Here is a 22,000-nt window from a genome sequence, read left to right as displayed (position 1 = left end):
AGGGAGGCAAGAGTTTTGAGGACATTTGGCCTCTTCTGTCTGCTTGGGAAGAGCTATAGAGTTTGGTGGTAGAGCGCATGCCTTGAACATAGCAGTTTCAATTGCTGTCACCTCCAGGTTTTGATAATAAATGGGACTGGAAGCAGGGAATGGGAAGGATCTCTATGTGAAAGTGGCAGCTAGACAGGTAGACAATGCTGGGTTAGATGGACCAAATACTGGTCTTGTTTTTATACTGATATGTTTTTATATCAGAGGATGGGCAAGTGCAGCCCTGGAACCACCAAGGATGTCTCAAAAGGGGCAAATTGCTGTCTTGGATGCTTCCAGGAGTCACTTTTTAAATCAGTTTCAAGGTCTCGCTATACTAACATTTAAAGATATAGCCATGTTAGTCTGTACGACTGGTACATGGAGAGATCTTATAGCACCTTTGAGACTCACTGAAAGAAACAAGTTGGCAGCATGAGCTTTCATAGACTAAAGTCTACTTCCTCAGATGCAAAGAAAGAGGTTGGCAGCATGAGCTTTCCTAGACTTAAGTTACTTCCAAATGCGTCTGAGGAAGTAGACTTAAGTCTACAAAAACTCATGCTGCCAAGTTCTTTCTTTCAGTTAGTCTCAATGATGCCGCAAGATCTCTCTACATATGGTTTAATATTTTAAAATATATATTTCTGTGAACCAGAAATCGATGTCCAGATGCTTTGAGTATTTTGTTTTTCAGCTGGCTATGTGGGCCCCAGGGGTTATAAAAATGCTCCCTTGGCCTGCCATAGTTGCCCACTCTGGTTTAGAAGTATTTGTGTCCTTCTGGTTGACTTCATGTCCATTTGGTTGACTTCATGTCCAACAAGCCCAATGGTCCACAACCTGTCAAGGCTTAGATAGACCTTTGGTCTGGTCCAGTCTCTTTCTTCTCCTCCCATGGTTTTTTTTATCATGATAGAGGTAGCAATAGATAGAGACAAAGATAAAGATGATGATGATGATGGTGATGGTGATCATGATGAAAAAGATAATCATGATGATGATGTTTTATATCAATCTCAGTTTCTCCCAAAACTGGGACTCAGGACAACCCACAAATAAATTATTATTATTATTATTATTATTATTATTATTATTATTATTATTATTATTATCTTGCCTTTCTCCCAAGGCTGGGACTCAGGGCAACTTAAATAATAATAAATAAATAATAAAGCTTACAACATTAAAAAAACACCATACAGTTAAAAATGTACAAAAATCGTATATTAAAATAGAATTAAATTGTTACAATAATTAAAGCAAATTCAATGCTAAAGTCAAGTTTAAAAGGATTAAAAATGCTTAAATTACATTAAATTAAAAGCAAAGGCTCTAATTTTCTATCATAGTCTATGTTATGTAACTTGACATATACTTAGCTACATAGCAGAGCAGCTAAGAAACCCTGTTAGTGAATTGTGAAGATGCACATTGACAAACCCTAGCTTGTGTCCCAATGTGCTTCGAGCCTAATGTGCATCCGGTCCTTCGTGCATTGGTCACTTGAATGGCTCCCTTTTGTAGTAACTCCTTGCTGAATCAAATCGGTCAAATGCACAATCAAATGAAGTATAACCACGAGCTTAACTTAAAAGCAGATCAATAAAAAACTCCTTGCTCAGCAGCCAGTCAATTGCCAAAAGTTCATCTGAATAAATGAATATAGTATGTAGAGATACTGGGGTAGATTGACAGGCAGATGTTGCTGAGTGCTGGTTCTTTGACAGACCAAATGGCACCAGCCACTCCTTGAGAGTGAGATATCAGCAGATTTGGGGGAATCACAACCGTTTGTGGAAATGCAAAAAAATCTTGGCTTCATTCCCACTATTTAAACCGGATCGCAATTCGGTTTGAACCAGTTCAAATGATCCTGGTTCCCATTTGTATCGAATCGCTGAAGCGATTCGGCGAGGGGAGCACACACTAGACCCATTTAACCCATGTCTTTTGGACGCCAATGTTTTCTGCGTCTTTTTGGATAAATCGACTCTGTGCAAGTGTGAACCAGATGCGGATCGGGATCAATTTAAATTTGCCCTTCGGGTCCATTTTGAGCCAATACGTTTGTGAATGTGAATCACAAGTGGGTTATTTTACAGGGGGAAAATGCAATCGGGGAAAACGTAGTGGGAACCACGCTCCGCTGTCGAGTCGATCCATCGATTCGGATCACAAACTGCTTTTTTTGTAAGTGGGTATGAGGCCCTTGTAGATCTAAACTAAACTTTCTCCCACGGTCTTCCGATTTCATGCCCTCCGATTGCCCTGATTTAACAGGGGCGGTCCACTTTTTAAAGCTTGGTTTAAAATGTCCTGGTTTTTCTCCCAGCTTCTGCCTTTGCCTTCAGTTTGCTCCCATTGCTGCAAATGGAACTCAAAATACAAAAGCCATGCCTTATCACACAACGTCAGTAGTGTTTCACTTCACTTCCCATCGTCGTCAGTTGTAAAAATGTACCTTTCATTGTACAGATTTTTCCGACATGACAAAAGACTCGGTTTTATGACCGTCTCCCTTGAGAAGAGTATTGAAGTGCTACAACGTCATGCGGAGAAGCACAGAGAAAACCGTTCCACTCCAGCTCCATTTCAGCTTTGTTTTCTCATTCAACGAGGCTCTTAGAAAGTTTCCATGGCCATGCTGGCTAGGGAAATCTGGAAATTTTTGCCTTCCCCTCCCCAAGACCTGTTCTCAGATACAATAGGGACATGCTCTGAGGGATCCAAGTAGACCACAAATTGAACATGAGTCAACAGTGCAATGTGGCAGCTAAAAAGGCCAATGCAATTTTAGGCTGCATCAATAGAGGTATAGTGTCTAGATCAAGGGAAGTAATAGTGCCACTTTATTCTGCTTTGGTCAGGCCCCACCTGGAATATTGTGTCTAGTTCTAGGCACCACAATTCAAAAAGGATGTTGAGAAACTGGAGCCATGTGTCCAAAGGAGGGCGACCAAAATGGTGAAGAGTCTGGAAACCATGAAGCCCTATGAGGAAAGACTCAGGGAGCTGGGGATGTTTTGCCTGGAGAAAAGAAGGTTAAGAGGTGATATGATAGCCCTGTTTTAATATTTGAAGGGATGTCATGTTGAGGAGGGAGCAAGCTTGTTTTCTGCTGCTCCAGAGAATAAGACACAATGGAGCAATGGATCCAAGCTCCAGGAAAAAAGATTCCAGCTCAACATTAGAGGGAACGTCCTGAGAGTAAGGGCTGTTCGACAGTAGAACACACTCCTTCCTCAGAGTGTAGTGTAGTCTCCTTCCTTGGAGGTCTTTAAACAGAGGCTGGATGGCCATTTGTCGGGGATGCTTTGAATGAGAGTTCCTGCATGGCAAAATGGGATTGGACTGAATGGCCCTTGGGGTCTCTTCCAACTCTAGGATTCTATGATTCTATGCTTGCCTTTGTTTTTCAGTGTGCTTCATTTGCAATGACGACTCCTCTGGAGAAGGCCTTGGCCACCATTGTCATCACTTTCCACAAGTATTCCGGGAAGGAAGGCGATAAGTTCAAACTCAACAAGGCCGAGCTGAAGGATCTTCTGCTGAATGAGCTGCCGGCATTCAATAGTGTAAGTCCACCTCGCTTGCGGGAGGAAGCTATTGCAATAAGATCTATTAATCTGTTACCGTTAATACAAATATTAGGGTTAGGTGAAAAGCAGATGACAAAGAGCTGACGCCAATGGATCAAGTCTCGCCAAAGGCATTGCCCATCCGGTTCTCACTCACCAGTTTAATGCCCTATGGGTGCATGCCTCGCCTCATAGGGATGATACTTTAATCTGGCAGGCTTCTTGTGGTATTCATGGATTAATGAGATTTCTACCTTGATTTGGAAAAGAGACAGCTTCATTTTTGAGCCTCTCCAATGTGAAATTCAAATCATATTACATCTCTCTTTGAAGAAGGTCCTACATTGCTTTAGTGTTGCATAAATAACTACTCTCCAAAGCAAAATTCAAATAATATTGTCTCTCTTTGGTCAAGATCCTACATTGCTTTAGTGTTGCATAAATATCTAGCAATAGATCTTGTTAGCCAAGATATAAATACTTGAAATAAATACAATAAATAAATTTACTGAATACCGGGAGTGGATGGGAGGCTAAGTGCCCAACAACATTGTTGTTGTGGTGGTTGTTGTTTTGTGCCTTCAGGTCATTTCTGACTTATGGCAACCCTAAGATGACCCTATCATAGGGTTTTCTTGGCAAGTTTCTTCAGAGCAGGTTTCCCATTGCCATCCTCTGAGGATGAGAGAGTGTGACTTGCCCAAGAGCACCATCCACTTTACACAGCCATCCATGGATAAAGAATTTGTGGATATGGAGGACCAACTGGGTTAGAACCAGAATATGGTTTTCTGTTTTATTAACTGCAGGGGACTATTTGTTTTACCACAACGGATGTAATTTTGATTCAGTGTTATGGAAATTTTATTATCATTTAATGCTATGGAAATAATGTTACAGGGTAATATTACTTTGAAGTGTGGCACATTTATTATTTATGAAATATAGATTTATGAAAACATATATAGAGAAAAACGAACTTCTAGCTAGCAAGTGTGCTCTGGAAGCTTTTAGGGCGTTTCTAAAATATTATTTGTATTAATGTACATTTTATAGTATCGTATAAGTTTATTAATGCTTAAGCCAAAGGCCATTCGCATTTTATAGTATTATTTAAACTTTGTCATAGGAATATTGCATTAATTTTAAAAATCTTGTTTGTTTGTGCAGGCAGGGTTTTGTTTCTATCTTGGATTGTGGTTTTCTCACCTTTGCAAAGCGCTATGTAAAGCCTATGGTGCTATGCAAATAAACGTAGTAGTAGTAGTAGTAATAATAATAATAATAATAATAATAACAATATTATATGAGGCCACTTCCAGATGGATACTGCCACCTCACCATGGAAATCATAGGAACCCTATGATAGGTTCACCTTAGGGTTACCATAAGTCAGAAATGACTTGAAGGCACACAACAACAATGACCTATCCTCTAACTCTTATCCTGAGATACTCAAAACACACATTTTATTATATGTTGCTGTGGTCGGGTGCCTTCAAGTTGAATACCTTTCTAGGCAATTGGTTCTATTGCCAAAACTGTCAAGATGTTGCGTCTAATGTTTGGTGGAAACCTACTCTGTTGTAACTTCAAACCATTAGACCCGGTCCTACCATCTGGAGCATCAGAGAACATACCTGCCTCCTTCTCTCTGTAGTAGCTCTTGAGATATTTTAAAACCCAGTCAGTCTCCTGTTCACCAAGTTGACCATGTCCAGCACCTTTAACCTTTCCTGATATGTGTAGTCGAAGGCTTTCGTGGTCAACATCCATAGTTTTTTGTGGGTTTTTCAGGCTATGTGGCCATGTTCTGGAAGAATTAATTCCTGATTTATTCCTGCGTCTGTGGCTGGCATCTTCAGAGAATGGTGGCATGGTGTCAAATGACCTACAGACCAAACAAAATAATCCAGCAAATGCTGCACTCACCAAAGGACAGGAATGACCCGCTCACAGCCGCATGATTTGACCACATACAATTATGCAGCTGTAGACAAGTCTACACTAAATGCAGCTGTCCAAACACAAATCGAGGAACACGAGAGACACTGCAAACCAGGTCAGCCAGAAAAATCAGCCGTATCAAAACACGTTATAAACTAACCTCAGGGACGTAGCCAAGGGGGGGGGGTTCTTGGGGTCCGGACTCCCCCTTCCATTAGAAAAATGAATGGGGTGTATTGCTGCGCTGTCGCACCCAAGCCCCCATTATCATGGTGGCACTTAATCTGGACCCCCCCCTTCCTAAAATCCTAGCTACGTCCCTGCTAACCTGGGCACAAAATGCTGTTTGAAAACACTGAAATTCTGGACCATGCCAACAACGATCAGGTCAAAATGCACAGGGATGCCATTGCAATCCACAAACATCTGGACAACTTCGACAGGAAAGAAGAAACCCGGAAAGGAAGCAAAGTTTGGCTACCTGAAAAACACCAAAATCAAGACCCAGCAAAAACGCCAGTCCTGAAAAACACCAAAATCAAGACCTAGCAAATGCAAATGAAAACCACCCAGGATCAGAAGAGTTTCCCAGCAGGCAATCGATCATGAATTAAATAGAAACCCTGAGGCCTTGCCATTCAACAACAGAACAATACACAGATTAACACGGAAATCATTCCTCCCAACCTAGAATCACACAGTGTGTATATATATATATATACACACGCACACACACACACACACACACACACACCACTCTCTTCCATGCCAGCATTCTCTGAAGCCACAGATGCTGGTGAAACATCAGGAATAAACTCTTCCAGAACATGGTCACATGGCCCAAAAAACCCATAAAAAGCTTTCCCGATACGTCTGGTTCTCCATCCCTCTTACCATCCTTCTTGCCCTTCTCTGTACCTGCTCCAACTTATCGATATCCTTCATCGCATGAGATGCCCAGAGTTAAACGCAAGAGATGAGGAAGGCAGAGGGGGAAAAATAACCAGCTAAATTTGGTCCCCATTTCCTAAAGTTATAGTTCATTTTTAACATTTTCAACTTCTTTCTTCTTCTTTTTTTGGATGTTCTCAGAAACGGATGGATGCGGCCGAATTCCAGAAGATCATGGGTGACCTGGACCACAACAAGGACAACGAAGTGGACTTCCAGGAGTTCACCTGCTTCCTGGCTTGCGTCTCGATGGGGTTTGATGAGTTCTTCCGGGGCTGTCCCAAACCTCCTCTTCCCAAGAAATAAACCCGAAGGGATATTACACTCCTAGAGAAGTGTTTTGATTTCCAATAAAAAACACACACATTAAAAGGTTCTTTTTATTATCCTAAGCTGTTCTGCCTCTTCTTCTTGGGGGTTATTTGGGGGATTTTTAGAAGTGGATCTCCATAACACTCCAAAAATAAAAATTGGACAGTGGCTGTTTTGTAAAACAACGGGTACAATAGCATCCCCTCCAATGTCCCTGTTTTGCAAGGACAGTGCCAAATAATCCTGTTGTCCTACCTTTTCAATGGCTTTTAAAGTGTCCCAGTTTCTCTCTTCTTTCCACTTCCCCCTTTGTCTTAAGCTTATTTCAGTTGCTGCGTACTGAGTTCAAAATACATACATAGTTTGTAATTTATTAAATCGGTGCAGGGAGAGGAGAAAAGATAGTTGAAACTTGACCTTCCTAGTTGTTGTTGTTGTTGTTGTTGTTGTGTGCTTTCGAGTTGTTTCTGACCTATGGAGTTTTCTTTGCAAGATTCCTCAGAGGAGGTTTGCCATTACTTTCATCTGAGGCTGAGAGAGTGTGACTTGCCCAAGGTTACCCAGTGGGTTCTTATATTATTATTATTATTATTATTAACAGTATTTATACCCTTCAGCCCAAAGGCTCTCAGAGCAGCTTACAATTATTATTATTATTATTATTATTATTAATTGGACGGTTCCCTGCCCTTACAATCTAAAAAGACACAACACAAAAGGAGAAGGGAATGGGGATCTTATTAATATATTATTATTATTATTATTATTATTATTATTATTATTACTATTACTACTACTACTACTACTACTACTACTACTATTGCCGAGCCAGGATTCAAACCCTGGTCTCCAGAGTCATAGCCCAACACTCAAACCCTACTTCCCAGTAGACTTAGGCAAAAGCAAACTCCTACAGCTTCTACTCGCTTGTCTCCTCTTCCTCATTCATAACTTTTGCCCTCTTGACCATGCTCTGATGCGGCTTGGCCACATGCATCCTGGCTTTCATCTTGCAATGTCTGAAATGTGAACCAAGCAAAGGCCGATGAGCCTTAGATCTGATCTCTTGGAAAAGATGAGACGATTCTGAGATGGAAGAAGGTAATGAGTACGTTGAGCTGGATGAGCCGGAGAGGAGAAAATAACCAAGGGACTGTTTGAAGTCTAGCCTCCAAGCCTGGTTATTAAATGAGATTTCACTCCAGAGCATCTGGAGGAAATTGCAAGGGGCCATATCAAAGAGAATGAACTGTCTATTTTTTTTTTGTTCGGTGAAAAAGAGTAATCAGAGAATATTTAAGATGCCTGGGTGTGTTTCTTCCAGACATCTGTCAGGCAGGTTTTAACTCGACAGCTAAATTAGCCCTTGCATCCAGGTCTGCCTGGGCTTTTTCATATCAGAGAAGTGGTGTGTTGGTAGTCAGCCAAAAAGAAAGGGTTGAAGCGAATGGGTGACTTCTGGGTTGCATTGGAAGACAGGTCACAGGTACCAATGTCATGCCCATCAAATATCCTGACTTGAAGCGGATAAAACTTGGAAGACAGAACTTGTGTCCTTAGATAACCAGTGGAAAATAATTCAAAGATATAGCCATGTTAGTCTGTAGAGTCAGTATGTAGAGAGATCTTAGAACATCTTGGTGACAAACTGAAAGATATAAGATGAAAAGATATAGCTGGGTTAGTTTGTAGGATCAGTATATAGAGAGATCTTGCAGCACCTTTGAGACTCATGGAAAGATATAAAATGCAAAAAGCTAGCCATGTTTGTCTGTAGAATCAGTACAGCGAGAGATCTTGTAGCACCTTGGAGACTCACTGAAAGATATAAAATGCGGATATAGCTGTGTTAGTCTGTAGAATCAGTATGTAGAGAGATCTTGCAGCACCTTTGAGACTCACTTCAGCTGCCAACTTCTTTATTTCACTGAGTCTCAAAGGTGCTATATCTCTCTACACACTGGCGGAAAAGAGTTTGAGATCAATGGCTAATGCTCATTCTCGCCCATCCTGACAAGTCTGAGAGAGGTGCGTTTCATTGGAGGAACCAGTCTTAGGCTGTGTTCCCAGTATGATTTAAAGCAAATCGCTGATCGGGTTATATGACTGTCGTTCCTGTTTGAAACCAGTTCCGATCCTACTGCGATCGGTTTCAATCGGAACAAAGTGAGGCAAATGCTGAAAACCTGCTCTTTCCTGACACTAGTTCTTTGGTGGTTCTTTTGAAAAGAATCGACTCCGAAGTGTGTTCAGCAAGTGGGTAACAACGGATCTGAATCACATCATTCTGGAATGGCAGAAGGGTGTTTATCATCCCACCTCAGTTTTTGGTAGATATACACTCTCTCAGCACTGCTTTTGTGCTTGTGGTGTGACCTATGGATGCATGATTTTTACAAACAAATTGCTAGAAGATTTGATTCACTGATTTTGCAACTACTTGCAATTACCTGGGCTGCAAGCCGGTTGATCAGCAGCTCAGTGAGGCAAGTAGTTGCAAAACCACTAAATCATATATATATATATATATATATATATATATATATATATATATAAAATTTCCCAAGCCGGGTTGCCGCTTACATCACAAATGACGCACAAATGATTGACATACATTTTGAAGCAGCGCAAACTAGTGGGGATGACAATCGTGCCAAAAAAGAAGCGATTACAAGGGGATAATGAAAAGATCCGCTTTCATAGTGGGAATGACGGACCTTTTGGAATCGATTCACCGACATGGAGCGAAGACAAATCGCAAACCGGTTTAAATGTAAGTGGGAATGGGGCCTAGATCAAGAAATCAGGTCTCATGAAAAATTCAGCACACTCTGTCCATGTTCTCATATGTGCAGCGCTTTCCATGCAGGTGGGTTTAGCAGTAGAAATACGAGATCCCGGGATAAGCTAAACTGAAAAACTTGGTTTGTTATTTCATAAGTGCTTTGGGGACGGAGGGGACAAATGCAGAGTTAGGGAGAGTTTCTTTTTTGGATTGCAGCTCCCAGAATCAGTCAACCCAGTGGGGGATTCTGGGAGCTGTAATCCAAATGGCTCTGGAAAAATCACACCTTAATTTTGTCTATAACCGACCACTAACAAACACAGGTTAAGAGTAAAATTCAAAGATATAGCCACGTTTGTCCGTGGAGTCAGTATGTAGAGAGATCTTGTAGCACCTTTGAGACTCACTGAAAGAAAGAAGTTGGCAGCAGGACTTCAGAAATGCATCTGAGGAAGTAGACTGGAGTCTAGGAAAGCTCATGCTGCCAACTTCCTTCGTTCAGTCAGCCTCAATGGTGCTGCAAGATCTCTGTACATTCAGGTTAAGAATGGCTGTGTTCACATGGAAGTGATCTAACAGCAGAAAGCTAAAATACAAGTCTTCTCTAGACTTCGGAGTTTATCACACTGGGGCTAATTTCAGCACTAAAAAGAGATTAAAGCGCATTTAAATCATCCTGCAAATAGCGCGAAAATGGCGAGTAATTGTGCAAATGATTATCACACGCAATCGCGCAAATCAAGTGATGTCGGAAATGCACTGTCTCTGAAATCCTGAAAGTCCAAAGATGCACATTAATGCTTCTTTGTGACCACTTTAATGGCTGGTTTTGCACAATGTCGTGTGAAACTGTTTTCCGTAATTACACAATTTTTCTAGGATATTCCCAGGATAAACTCCCAACCTCCTTCGTGTGATAAACTCCTTCCTTGGGGGAAATGTGTCAGGCCAAGGCGAGGCGAAGCTCGAACTCAGAACCAGTTGGGAGCCAAGAGATGGCTTGCAGCCAAGAAATCCTGGTGCAGAACGAAGCTGGAGGAACAAGCATCTGTAGAAACAGATACGACGAAGGAACAGCTGGGTGGATACAAAAAGAGTTGGCTGCCTTTATCTCCTTCTTCTTCTTCCGTATCGTTGCCGAGGCGGGTGAGTCTTTTCCCATCCTTTTTGCCCCACCACTTTTGGAAATGTTGATCTCAAACTATCTTTGGGAGGTGGGATCCCCAAAACAAGGTGCCTTTTTTTAGCTGCAAGAGATTTCAGTCCAGCTCCGTAACTGGCATTTCCGGATTTTCACCTGGCAGAAAATACTTGTTGCAACAACAGCCAAAGATGCAGCATTTGTAGGGGAAAGGTGGGTTTTGAGTAAGGGCTTATGACTTTAGGGCTTTAGAGTTGCTAAATCTCAGGGTCTCCAAGTCTCCGTTTTTCAGAAGACCTCCAAGCAGGAGACTTGGATGCGAATCTCCCAGTTTGGAGTCGGAGAGGCTCCGCTACAGATAAGAGGAAAGGTGTGTAAAAAAATCACTCTCTCGGCTTGCTACCATTTACAAGATTTCATTCACTTGTTGCTGCAGCATGCAAACTCTCCAGGTCATGGTTTGTGTATTTCAGTGGTTCCCAGACTTTGGTCCTCCAGATGTTTTGGACTTCATTTCCCAGAATTCTTTACTATTGGCCAATCTGGCTGGGGCTTCTTGGAGTTAAAGTCCAAAACATCAGTTTGGAAATCACTGATGAATTTACTTAGGCTGCTGCCACACTACAGAATTAATGCTCTAACTGTCATGGCTCCATCCGATGAAATCCTGGGGTACGTTGTTTGTTGTGGCAGCAGAGCTCTCTGATAGTGCAGGCTCAAATAGCTCACAGATCCCAGAATGCCATAGCATTGAACTATGACAGTTAAAGTGGTATCAAATTGGATTATTTCTGCAGTGTGAATGCAGCCTTGGACCAAAAACCTCAGGGTTGCTGGGACAATCTTAAACTGGCAGTCCTATGAATTGGAAATGGTATTCACATGTCAAATGGGTGAACAAAACCTAAAGCATCTCACAGCATGACTTCTTTCCTTCCTCGAGGGCCGAGTTCTAATTCTCCTCCTCTCTCCATTTCTTTTAGGCGCCACGATGCAAGCTCCCCTCGAAGAGGCCCTGAGTGTTATGGTAAACACTTTCCACAAATATTCCGCCAAGGAAGGAGACCCCTTGAAACTCAACAAGGCTGAGATGAGGGAGTTACTTCTCCATGAGCTGCCCACCTTCATCAGGGTGAGGTCACAAGAAGGGAAATCATAGAATCATAGAATTATAGAGTTAGAAGCGATCCCAAGGGCCATCCAATCCAGTCCCCTGCCATGCAGGAATACACAATCTAAGCAGCCCCAACAGATGGCCATCCAGCCTCTGTTTGAAAACCTCCAAGAAGGAGACTCCACCAATCTCCGATGGAGAGCATTCCACTGGCGAACAGCTCTCACCATCAAGAAGTTCCTCCTAATGTTGAGGTGGAATCTCTTTTCTTGTAGCTGGCATCCATTGTTCCAGGTCCTATTCTCTGGAGCAGTAAGAAAACAAGCTTGCTCCATCCTCAAGCTTCAAAGAGCATGGGAATAAGATGAACTTGAGCTCTTATCACAGGAAGGCAAATAGGATTTAAAGCTGAGATGGAATCTCTTTTCCTGTAGCTTGCATCCATTGTTCCAGGTCCTGTTCTCTGGAGCAGCAGAAAACAAGCTTGGTCCCTCCTCAATATGACATCCCTTCAAGTATTTAAACAAGGCTATCATATCACCTCTTAAGCCTCTCTTCTCCAGGCTAAACATACCCATCTCCCTAAGTCTTTCCTCATAGGGCTTTATGGTTTCCAGACTCTTCACCATTTTAGTCAAAACTGGATTATTTCTGCAACATGGATGCAGCCTACATTGTGTAACTTTATGCAGACTAATGTATGTAGCGGAGGATCTACAAAACCTTTGTAGTGAATTATGAAGATGTGTGTCACTGCAAAGGAGAGGCAGCATGGTGTAGAGGTTAGAGTGTTGGACTATGGGTCTGGAGCCAGGGTTCGAATCCCTGCTCGGCCATGACCTTAGACATCATGCTCTCTCACGTTCAGAAAGTGGTCCCTTGAACAAATCCCTTACCTAGTAACATCACGGCAGCCTCATTCTGAATACAGAACATTGCAGAATGGCTTAATGTTATTTCCTATCGATGCCAGTCCATTTTTGTAACTATAAGTGCCATACTGAATTTCAGCCCATTTCCTTAATGTGTGGCCATTCCCAGAAAGACAGCGCCTAGACCTGGTTTTTGCATGCATGCTTTTAGTTCAGATTGCATTGGTACAAAACAATGCTCTGTCATAATTTCAGCAATTTTAATGCTACCCCAGGGTCCAGATTAGAACCTTGCGGGGAAATATGTTGAGTTTTCCTTCAATTTTGCATCTGCCTTTTGCTTCCCTGTAGGGGAAGATCCACGAAACCGGGTTTGAGAACTTGATGAAGAAACTAGATGGCAACAAAGATGAAGAACTGGATTTTCAAGAGTATGCCGTCTTTTTAGCTCTCACAGCAAGCTTGTGCAATGAATTCTTCCAGGAGTGCGCTGATGAGAATAACCGGAAGAGATGAGACTGGCGTTTCTCATCCCTTTGCCTCTTTGACTGTTCCCTGCTGGATCTTCCCCGGCTTCATGGGTCTTCTTGCTATGCAGAAATAAAAACATTCAGAACAATGTTGTGTGTGTACTACTGCTAGCTGGGCCAAAGCTAACAAAATGAATTTCAACACGGAGAAATGCACTTAGGGCAGAAAAATGAAATGCATAGATATAGGATGGGGTTGAACGAGAGACTTATACATGTGAAAGAGATCTAGGAGTCCAAGTAGACCACAGTGTGAACATGAGTCAACAGTGCGATGCAGCAGCTAATAAGGCCAATGTGATTTTAGGCTGCATCAATAGAAGTATAGTATCTAGATCAAGGGAAGTAATAGTGCCACTCTATTCTGCTTTGGTCAGGCCCCACCTGGAATATTGTGTCCAGTTCTGGGCTGCACAATTCAAAAAGGACATTGAGAAACTGGAGCGTGTCCAAAGGAGCGACTAAAATTGTGAAGGGTCAGGAAACCATGCTCTATGAGGAACGACTTCAGGAGCTGGGGATGTTTAGCCTGGAGAAGAGAAGGTTAAGAGGTGATATGATCGCCCTGTTTAAATATTTGAAGGGATGTCCCCGTTTCTGTCTCCTCCTCTCACTTTCCCCTTTTGTCCCCAGCTTACTTCCATTGCTGCAAACAGTTCTAAGTGCAAAAGTAGTATGCAGCAGTTAACGCATCAGGTGTGATGTAGTAATTTGAGTCTTAGACTACGACTCTGGCGACCGGGGTTCAATTGTGCTTCTTCCTCTCTTCCTTCGCAGATCAACAGACCATAGGGCGAAATTAAAATTTTAAATTTCCTCATTTTTTCCTCTCCACGTTAAATGTCTTATGCTGGCTTTGGGTTGGCTAGAGAATCGGCCTCTAAAAACAAAATCGGCTACTAGCTTTCTTCCATTCAGGGCTTCTCCCAGTCAAGAGACTGAAACAAAACGCCCACGGAGAAACCACACGGCTATTTTCCTACTCTCAGATAAAAGAAGCAAAGGCCTTGCTCACATTTTCCATAACTTTTCCACCCCTTTTTGTCTTTTTATGTAATCGTCCAGATTGGTTTCCAAAATCCAGCCCCAATGGCAGCCAATCCAGTTTCCCCAGGATCCAGGAGAAATTTACAACAGAACTGACTCATGTCTCCTCTTTTCAAGCCCTTCCGGCTTGTGCTTTTCTAAGCAATGTCACATAAGCAGAGGTGGAGACTATGAAGCTTCCAGATGTTGCTGTACTGCAACTCCCAGAAGCCCTGGCCAGCACAGCTGGGAGTTACAGTCAAACATCTGGAGGGCTGCACCGTTCCCACACTTCGGACTGAATATTGCTGAGTTCAACAGGACTTCGGTCAAAGAAAGCATTTGTGTTGAGTGTTGAACTGCAACTCGAGACCAGGGTTCGATTTCCGGCTCAGCTATGAAACCCACTGGGTGACCTTAGGCAAGTCACACTCTCTCAGCCTCAGGGGAAAGCAATGGCCAACCTCTTCTGAACAGATCTTGCCAAGAAAATGCTCCACCGCAATATATTTCATATCTAATTTGTATTTTATGACTTCCTGAGAACTAAACCTGGAGGTAGTTTGGGGCTCCAAACTGTTTCTGATTTACGGTGACCAGGACCCTGGAGACCAGGGTTCGATTCCCGGTTCAGCCATAAAACTCACTGAGCAACATTGGGCAAGTCACGTTCTCTCAGCCTCAGGGAAGGCAATGGCAAACCTCTTCTGATCAGATCTTGCCCAGAAAACCACAATATAGTTCATATCTAATTTAGATTTTATGACTTTCTCCACAACCATTTTCTGTCTTATACAGTACTGCTGTCGTCATGGGCCTCCAAATTGTTTCTGATTTATGGTGACCTATGACTCTGGAGATCAGGGTTCAGCCATGAAAACCCACTGGGTGACCTTGGGAGAGTCACATACTCTCAGCCCCAGAAAGACCCATGACAAGTTTTGTCTTAGGGTCGCCAAGTGACTTAAAAGCTCAAAACAACAACCACTATATACAAGACTGAAGAATGCTTAAATATCAGCCTGTCATTTTGAGGGTGCAGCAGAGGGAGATTTTCAACAACTGAAGCAAAAGTGGGTGTGAATCCGGATCGGCTGTGATGCAAGTGATGGGTGGGTCGCCTCCATTCCCTTGGGCCTTGCTGTCAAAGAGCAGGGATTGGAAATGGGGCTGGAATGTGAAGGCAGGCGCTTCTGAAGCAACAGGTTGGAAGGCATTTCATTCGGGCGCCTACCTTCCCCGATAATTCACTTCCAGGACGATCCTTAAAAACAGGTGCTTTTCACTTGGTATGTCTCTATCCTTTCGGGGGGGGGGGGGGAGAAAGTTGTCAATACTTTTGGCTGTTGCTTTCGTGGGCCTTGTTGTCATGTCTTTGCATGTCAAAAAGTTTTCTCTTGGAGGTCTTTAAACAGAGGCTGGATGGCCATCTGTTGGGGATGCTTTGACTGAGAGTTCCTGCATGGCAGAATGGGGTCAGACTGGATGTCCTTTGGGGTCTCTTCCAACTTTATTATTCTATGATTCTAACTGGGGGGACACTGATTTGGTTGGGTTCTTGCACCCAGTGCACAGAATAGCCAGCGGTTGGAAATTTTCCTTTTTAAGATTCCAACTCCTAGAAACAGGGAGCGGAGGAATTAGGGTTGCCAGATATCAGGGCCTTGTCCTAAGTCTCCAGTTTTCGGCGGTCATCTCTAGGCTGGAGATGAGGGTACAAATTCGCCACATTTGGTGGACTAAGCTCTGGGCAAGAAAAAAGGACTGTGTGCCCCTTCACCTAGTAAAAAAGTAACTTGTTACAATTTGGAAAACTCTATTTCTTGCCGCACCTTGCAAAGAGTCTCCAAGGGGTCTATGGATGTAGTTACCTTCCTTTTCCTTACTAGTTGTTGCAGTGTCAGGGCTCACCCCCTGCTCTGCTGTGTCTTCTGTTTCTAGCTAGAAGCAAGTAAGCTAGATTAAAAGTTCCTTATCTTGTCTCCTTAAGTACAGAATCATAGACTCATAGTAAGGGCCTTATCGGATGAGAAAAGAAATCCAAACTGGAAAGGGAGACTAACGGTTTTCTGCATCCCTCTCTGCATGACGCCGTATCACTTCTTTCAAAGGATGGTTGTAAAGCCATGTCTTTTGATGCACTGGAAAAACCCTTTTGGCAAAAGGCACACTTTTACGATGGTCTTCCTAGGGAAAGAGATACAACATCATGCGGAGAGGCACAGAGAAAAGCTGGTGCTCTCCGGTTCCGTTTCAGACTTCTTTTCTCATGCGATAAGACCCTAAGTAAAAAAGAATAGTCCACTAATATTCCCTTGATCTGAGAAACAGATTCTTAATATTTCTGTCTTCATGTCCAAACATGAAAATGTACTCTTTCTCTCTGCATGTGTCTTTGAATGATAAGCTGTGAAGCAACCATGGATGGAATCTGATAGATAACACTTAATGATATGACTAGAGGCCATCCCTAGGTCTCAGGTTTTGGCTTTAAAACCTCAGGGGTTTGGAAAATCCCGAACTAGCAATTCTAGTAGGAATAATGAGTGGTGGAATACATATAATCACATCGTAGAGTTGGAAGAGACCCCAAGGGTCATCCAGTCCAACCCCATTCTGCCATGCAGGAACTCTCAATCAAAGCATCCCCGACAGATGGCCATCCAGCCTCTGTTTAAAGACCTCCAAGGAAGGAGACTCTACATAAAAGGAACTTTCCCAAACAGTGTGAATATATGGGTATTTATATTGAGGAACAGTGTAGTGGGACAATTTATTGTGTCATGTGGTGTAATGGATAGAGTGCTGGACTAAGATTTGGGAGATCCAAGGTCTAGCCCTCTGTGAGCCATAAAACTGGGATATATGGGTAGGAAGACCATCTCCCCATGTTTTATTGGTGGTGTTTAATGTCTTCATTCCTTTATTTATTTATTATTTATTTAAATAAACTGATTAAAAATCATGCAAAAGTTAAAATCTTTTCCCTTGGGACCACTACTAGAACAACCAGCATTCAAAGTTCTTCATAAGGAAACAGATTTAATCGCTTTTATGGAGTTTTAATGTGGCGACTTTAAATTGGTTTTAAAACTTTTTGTAGATGTTTTGAATTTGTTGTTCCAGAAGCTGCCTTGGGTCCCATCCTGGGAGAAAGGCAGCATATAAATAAAGTCAATAAAGTCAATAAATACAATGTGAAGTCGAAGGCTTTCATGGCCGGCATCCATAGTTTTTTGTGGGGTTTTCGACTACGCGACCACGTTCTAGAACAGTTTATTCCTGATGTTTCACCAGCATCTGTGGCTGACATCTTCAGAAAAGATACCAGCCACAGATGCTGGTGAAACGTCAGGAATAAATACTTCTAGAACATGGACTGAAAAACCCACAAAAAATATAAATAAATACATTTTTTAAATGACAAGCTTATCCACTCATCTATCCCAAACTGGTGCTTGCAAGATGGACAACATTACAAGTCCATCGTCCTCAAATGGCCCTGCCGGCTATGGATGATGGGGGACTATCATTCTACAGGACAGCATCAGGTTTGGGCAGTATTGACCACTCATCCCCTTCCTTGCCTTGCAGAGGAATTTTTTTGTGGAGTGATGGAGCAACTCCATACTCTGGAGAGAGCCCTCGGAGTACTGGTCTGCACTTTCCAGCGCTACTGCAAGAAGGAAGGCGACAAACACACACTCAGCAAAGCGCAGCTCAAGGAACTATTGGTAAAGGAACTTCCGAGCCTTCAACGGGTAAGTATCCCAGTCCCAGACTCAAATCTTGAATATAGTGTTCTCAGTGCAACCTGGAAAGATGAATTAGGGGCTATGCAGACCGCCCCTTTTGCAGCCAGATCAGGGCAGTGGCAACCGCACGCCGCTGCCCCAATCTGGCCTTTGCAGGGCACAAAAAGGAGCCACAAAAAGTGGTTCCCTTTTGGGCCTTGCAAAGGACATGATAGCGGTGGCATCGTGACTTTATGGTGGTCCTTTGGTGCTGCATCATCCAGATACAGCGCCAGAGGAGTCCCATGACACCGTGTGCCATGCGATGTGGTGTGCAGCATCATGACCCATGGGGGTGGGGGCGGGAATGTGTCATGAGGACGCTACGTTCCAACTCCTTTAAGGACCATATGCACAGCCCCTTAGAGTCTAAGATTTAATGCAGTCTGACTACAGGGACACAGTAGCATCACTACGGCTGGTGTCACCACAGTGCAGCAACTCTTGGTGTCACCTCCAGACTGCCAGGCACACAACCCAGCTTCCCCCTTGTGCCAGTCCCCCCCCCCTTTACTGTGGTGGGGATGGGTGTTGCTGCTGCCCACCCTTCAGGGCTGAAGTTGTGGGGTCTTGGGATGGATAGGCGTGACCACCCTACTTCTGATGTGTCACCTAGTGCCACCCGAATCCCACACACACCCCTAGTGTCGCTCCCATGGGGACATAGCCCAGTGCTTCTCCAATTGCTGCAGTTCTCCATCAGCCATCGTGTTACCCAAAATACTAGGGTCCCAAAGGGCACCTACAAGCAATATTTAAAAGGGGGGATTTTATTGACTCAAGTAAAGCTGCTAAGAGAGCTTTGGGCAACTGAAAGCAGGGATCGAGCCTGTGTATGGAGATCATCATGCCATCATTTTCTCCCGCACTAGATGCAGGATGTAAACTTTAATAGGCGGATTTTATCACACACCTCCATGCCAAGGCAGGAGGCATCCAGGACCCAATCCAGGCTTCTGTACTTTTTCAATGAATGGATTTTCCCATTCATTGCAAAAGTACATGATAAGCCCAGCTCAAGTACAGGATGCCTCTTGCCTGGGCACAGAGGTGTGTACTAAAATCTGCCTCTTAATGTTTACAACCTGTGTCTAGTGCAGGAGGAAAGGGCAGTGCGATAATTTTCTCTATCAGTTTTGGGAAACAGACCTCCAGAATGCAAGATCCAAATGCAGCTTTATTTGTAGATTGAAGGGAATCACCAGGCACTGCAAGATACTCACACACACACAAGAACTAATGACATAAAAGGAGGTAGCAGATAAAGGTTTACAGAGGTTAATACTGTACCGATTCCAGAAGCAGAGGTTCCAATCGCTGAGATGAAGTGGCTCAGCAGTTGCTAAGGAGTCGGGTGAGATACCAACAGAGTGGCTGTCTGATCTCAAAACAAGACTAAAGTACCTGAGCAGGTATACTAATAGGGCAAAACATTTCCTGGAGCAGGTTTGGAGATTAAGGTGAAGTTTCCAGGAGGGAAGAATAAGACTAGAAGTTTGCAAATGGCTGGACAATCACCGTGAATGTCCCTGGACAAAGGAGCCTTGCTCTCAGAATAAATTAATCTTGGGCCCCATTCCCACTTACAGATAAATCGGTGTGCGATCTGAATCGATAGATCGATTCTACAGCAGAGCATGGTTCCCACTACATTTGCCCCGATGACATTTCCCCCCCCCCCACTACATTTGCCCTGTTCGCATTTTGTTTCCCTCCAAAATAATCCACTTGTTGTTCTCATTCACAAATGAATTGATTCAAAATGATTTGGTTCAAGCCGGCCAAAGGGGAAATTTGAATCGATTCCGATCTGGATATGATTCACACTTGCGCAGATTCAGTTTATCGAAAAAATCAGTGTCAAAAAAATGCGCATTAAATGGGTCTAGCACATTGTGCCCCCCCCCCCCCCCGGAACTGCTTCAGCGATTCGGATGAAGTGAAAACCAGAGTCATTTGAACCGGTTCAAACCAATTCACGGTCCAATTTAAAAGGTAGTGGAAATGAGGCCTTGGACTTCTGTTCACGTGTAAGTACCAGGTCTGTCATCCACCATCACTCCTATCATAGAATCATAGAATGATAGAGTTGGAAGAGACCGCAAGGGCCATCCAGTCCAAACCCCTGCCATGCAGAAATTCCCAATCAAAGCACCCCCAAGAGATAGCCATCCAACTTCTGTTTAAAGACCTTCAAAGGAGGAGACTCCATTATCTTCTGAGAGAATGTCTTCCACTGTTGAACAGCCCTTACTGTCAGGAAGTTCCTCCTAATGTTGAGGTGGAATCTCTTTTCCATCAGCTTGCATCCATTGCTCCAGGTCCTAGTCTCTGGAGCAGCAGAAAACAAACTTGCTCCCTCCTCAATGTGACATCCCTTCAAATACTTAAACAGGGCTATCATATCACCTCTCAACCTTTTCTTCTCCAGGCTAAACACCCCCAGCTCCCTAAGTCATTCCTCATAGGACATGGTTTCCAGACCCTTCACCGTTTTAGTCGCCCTCCTCTGGAGCATGTCCAAAGGAGGGCTACTAAAATAGTGAAGGGTCTGGAAACCATGCCCTATCAATGATAAATTCTGATATTGATTGATCTATCCTTGAGTAAGTGCCCTGGCTTCCCCCATGCTGACCCAGCAGGACCTCCAAACATGTTCACGGCAAGTGTCCTGCATTGGAGGTACTCTCTCAGCTACCTGTCTAAAACATCCCTTTTGTTATCAATTTGATATCAGAAAAGAGGAATGATGCAGGGGGCCAGACCTTGAGATAGCAATTGAATAGCTATGAGAAAGGAGGAACAGCAAAATGGTGAATCCTGGGGATGGTGAGAACCCTAGTGTAGTTCCACATGCAGAACTTTTACACTATTCTTAGTGATACAAAATCTTGGCCAAGAAGCATTACCTCTTTATATCTAACCCAGCATGACACATTGCATGTTTATTCTAATGGGCAGAATCATTCTGAAAGGCCTCTCTATTCACAGCTCCTTCTCCCACCTTTTTCTTCCTCTGATACTAGTTACATCTTAAAGAGGGGACTCTCGAAAAACTGATGGCGTCGCTAGATAAGAACAAGGACAACCAAGTCGACTTCGAGGAGTTCATCCGCTTTGTGGCAGCGGCTTGCACCTTCTTCCACGACTTTTTCCAGGACGAACCTGCAGTCCTGCCACGAGTCCAAGATGGCGGCCAACCTCCCAAGATAGCACCTGCTTTGTCAGAGGTCGACAGTGAAAACAGGGATGGAGATGGGAAGAACGTCGACCTAAGTGAAGGTCCTCAAGAAAAAGGAGAGTGAAAAGCTACGGTGGAAGAATTGTTCATGCTAACACTGTCCACCGTCATGCGACCAGAAATCAAGAGACTCTATGATCAGCCATAGACAGTGTTTTCTGCCCTTCCTCTGTTCCAGGGGTTTCGTCATGTGGGATGCATCCCAGAATCCTTTTTCTGTAGTGTCATTTTGCACAATTCCCTTCAATCTCCCACTACCAAATCTTAAGAAAAAAGCCAGAACATTTTGAAATTCTGATGTTTAATCCCAGACTATGACCAGGATGGAGTGCCAGCATAGCGTAGTGGTTTGAGCATTGGATTATGACCAGGGTTCAATTCCCAGCTGAGCCATAAAACCCACTAGGTGACCAGCGGAAGATACTGGAAAACCTCATTTGATCAAATCCTGCCAAGGCAACCCCATGATAGGCTTGCCTTAGGGTCCCCATAAGTCAGAAATAACTTGAAGGCACACAACAACAACAACAACATGACTAGGTCGACCTACAGAATTGGGGAGCGGGGTTTACACATTGCCAAAAGAAAGGATGCACATCACTCCCTGCATGCCAAGGAAGGCTAAAAGGAGACCAAGATTTGCATAGAATGCTCATATGCTACCTTTATATTGTAG

The 22,000-nt window shown here is 43.4% G+C and overlaps 3 protein-coding genes across 9 annotated transcripts in view; all 3 read left to right on the top strand.

Annotated features, from left to right (window-relative positions):
- Positions 1–6,878, top strand: part of LOC121915764 (protein S100-A4-like) — an 18,696-nt gene extending 11,818 nt beyond the window's left edge. For 6 of the 7 annotated variants that reach the window (XM_042440272.1, XM_042440266.1, XM_042440271.1 and 3 more), the window contains 2 exons: positions 3,453–3,608; positions 6,651–6,878. In XM_042440272.1, coding sequence (XP_042296206.1) covers positions 3,468–3,608; positions 6,651–6,815 — 306 coding nt within the window. In that variant the 5' untranslated portion in view covers positions 3,453–3,467 and the 3' untranslated portion in view covers positions 6,816–6,878. Of the gene's footprint in view, positions 1–3,047; positions 3,083–3,452; positions 3,609–6,650 lie in introns of those variants that run through there. The other variant, XM_042440273.1, reaches the window with a different exon arrangement.
- A 3,805-nt stretch (positions 6,879–10,683) lies between these two features.
- LOC121915765 (protein S100-A4-like) lies at positions 10,684–13,339 on the top strand. The gene is made up of 3 exons (XM_042440274.1): positions 10,684–10,752; positions 11,731–11,879; positions 13,085–13,339. Exons 2-3 carry the CDS (start codon positions 11,739–11,741, stop codon positions 13,247–13,249), a joined length of 306 nt encoding a protein of 101 aa, XP_042296208.1. The 5' UTR covers positions 10,684–10,752; positions 11,731–11,738; the 3' UTR covers positions 13,250–13,339.
- A 4,564-nt stretch (positions 13,340–17,903) lies between these two features.
- On the top strand, positions 17,904–21,388 carry LOC121916188 (protein S100-A2-like). The gene is made up of 2 exons (XM_042441010.1): positions 17,904–18,050; positions 21,110–21,388. The coding sequence occupies exons 1-2, from the start codon at positions 17,904–17,906 to the stop codon at positions 21,386–21,388; spliced, it is 426 nt and encodes a 141-aa protein (XP_042296944.1).
- The last annotated feature ends 612 nt before the right edge of the window (positions 21,389–22,000 follow it).

Source organism: Sceloporus undulatus, chromosome 9 (assembly GCF_019175285.1).
Source record: "Sceloporus undulatus isolate JIND9_A2432 ecotype Alabama chromosome 9, SceUnd_v1.1, whole genome shotgun sequence".
In the NCBI taxonomy this organism is placed as follows: Eukaryota; Metazoa; Chordata; class Lepidosauria; order Squamata; family Phrynosomatidae; genus Sceloporus; species Sceloporus undulatus.
The sequence above is the reverse complement of the archived record's forward strand: the minus strand, read 5'-3'. Positions and strand labels throughout refer to the sequence as shown.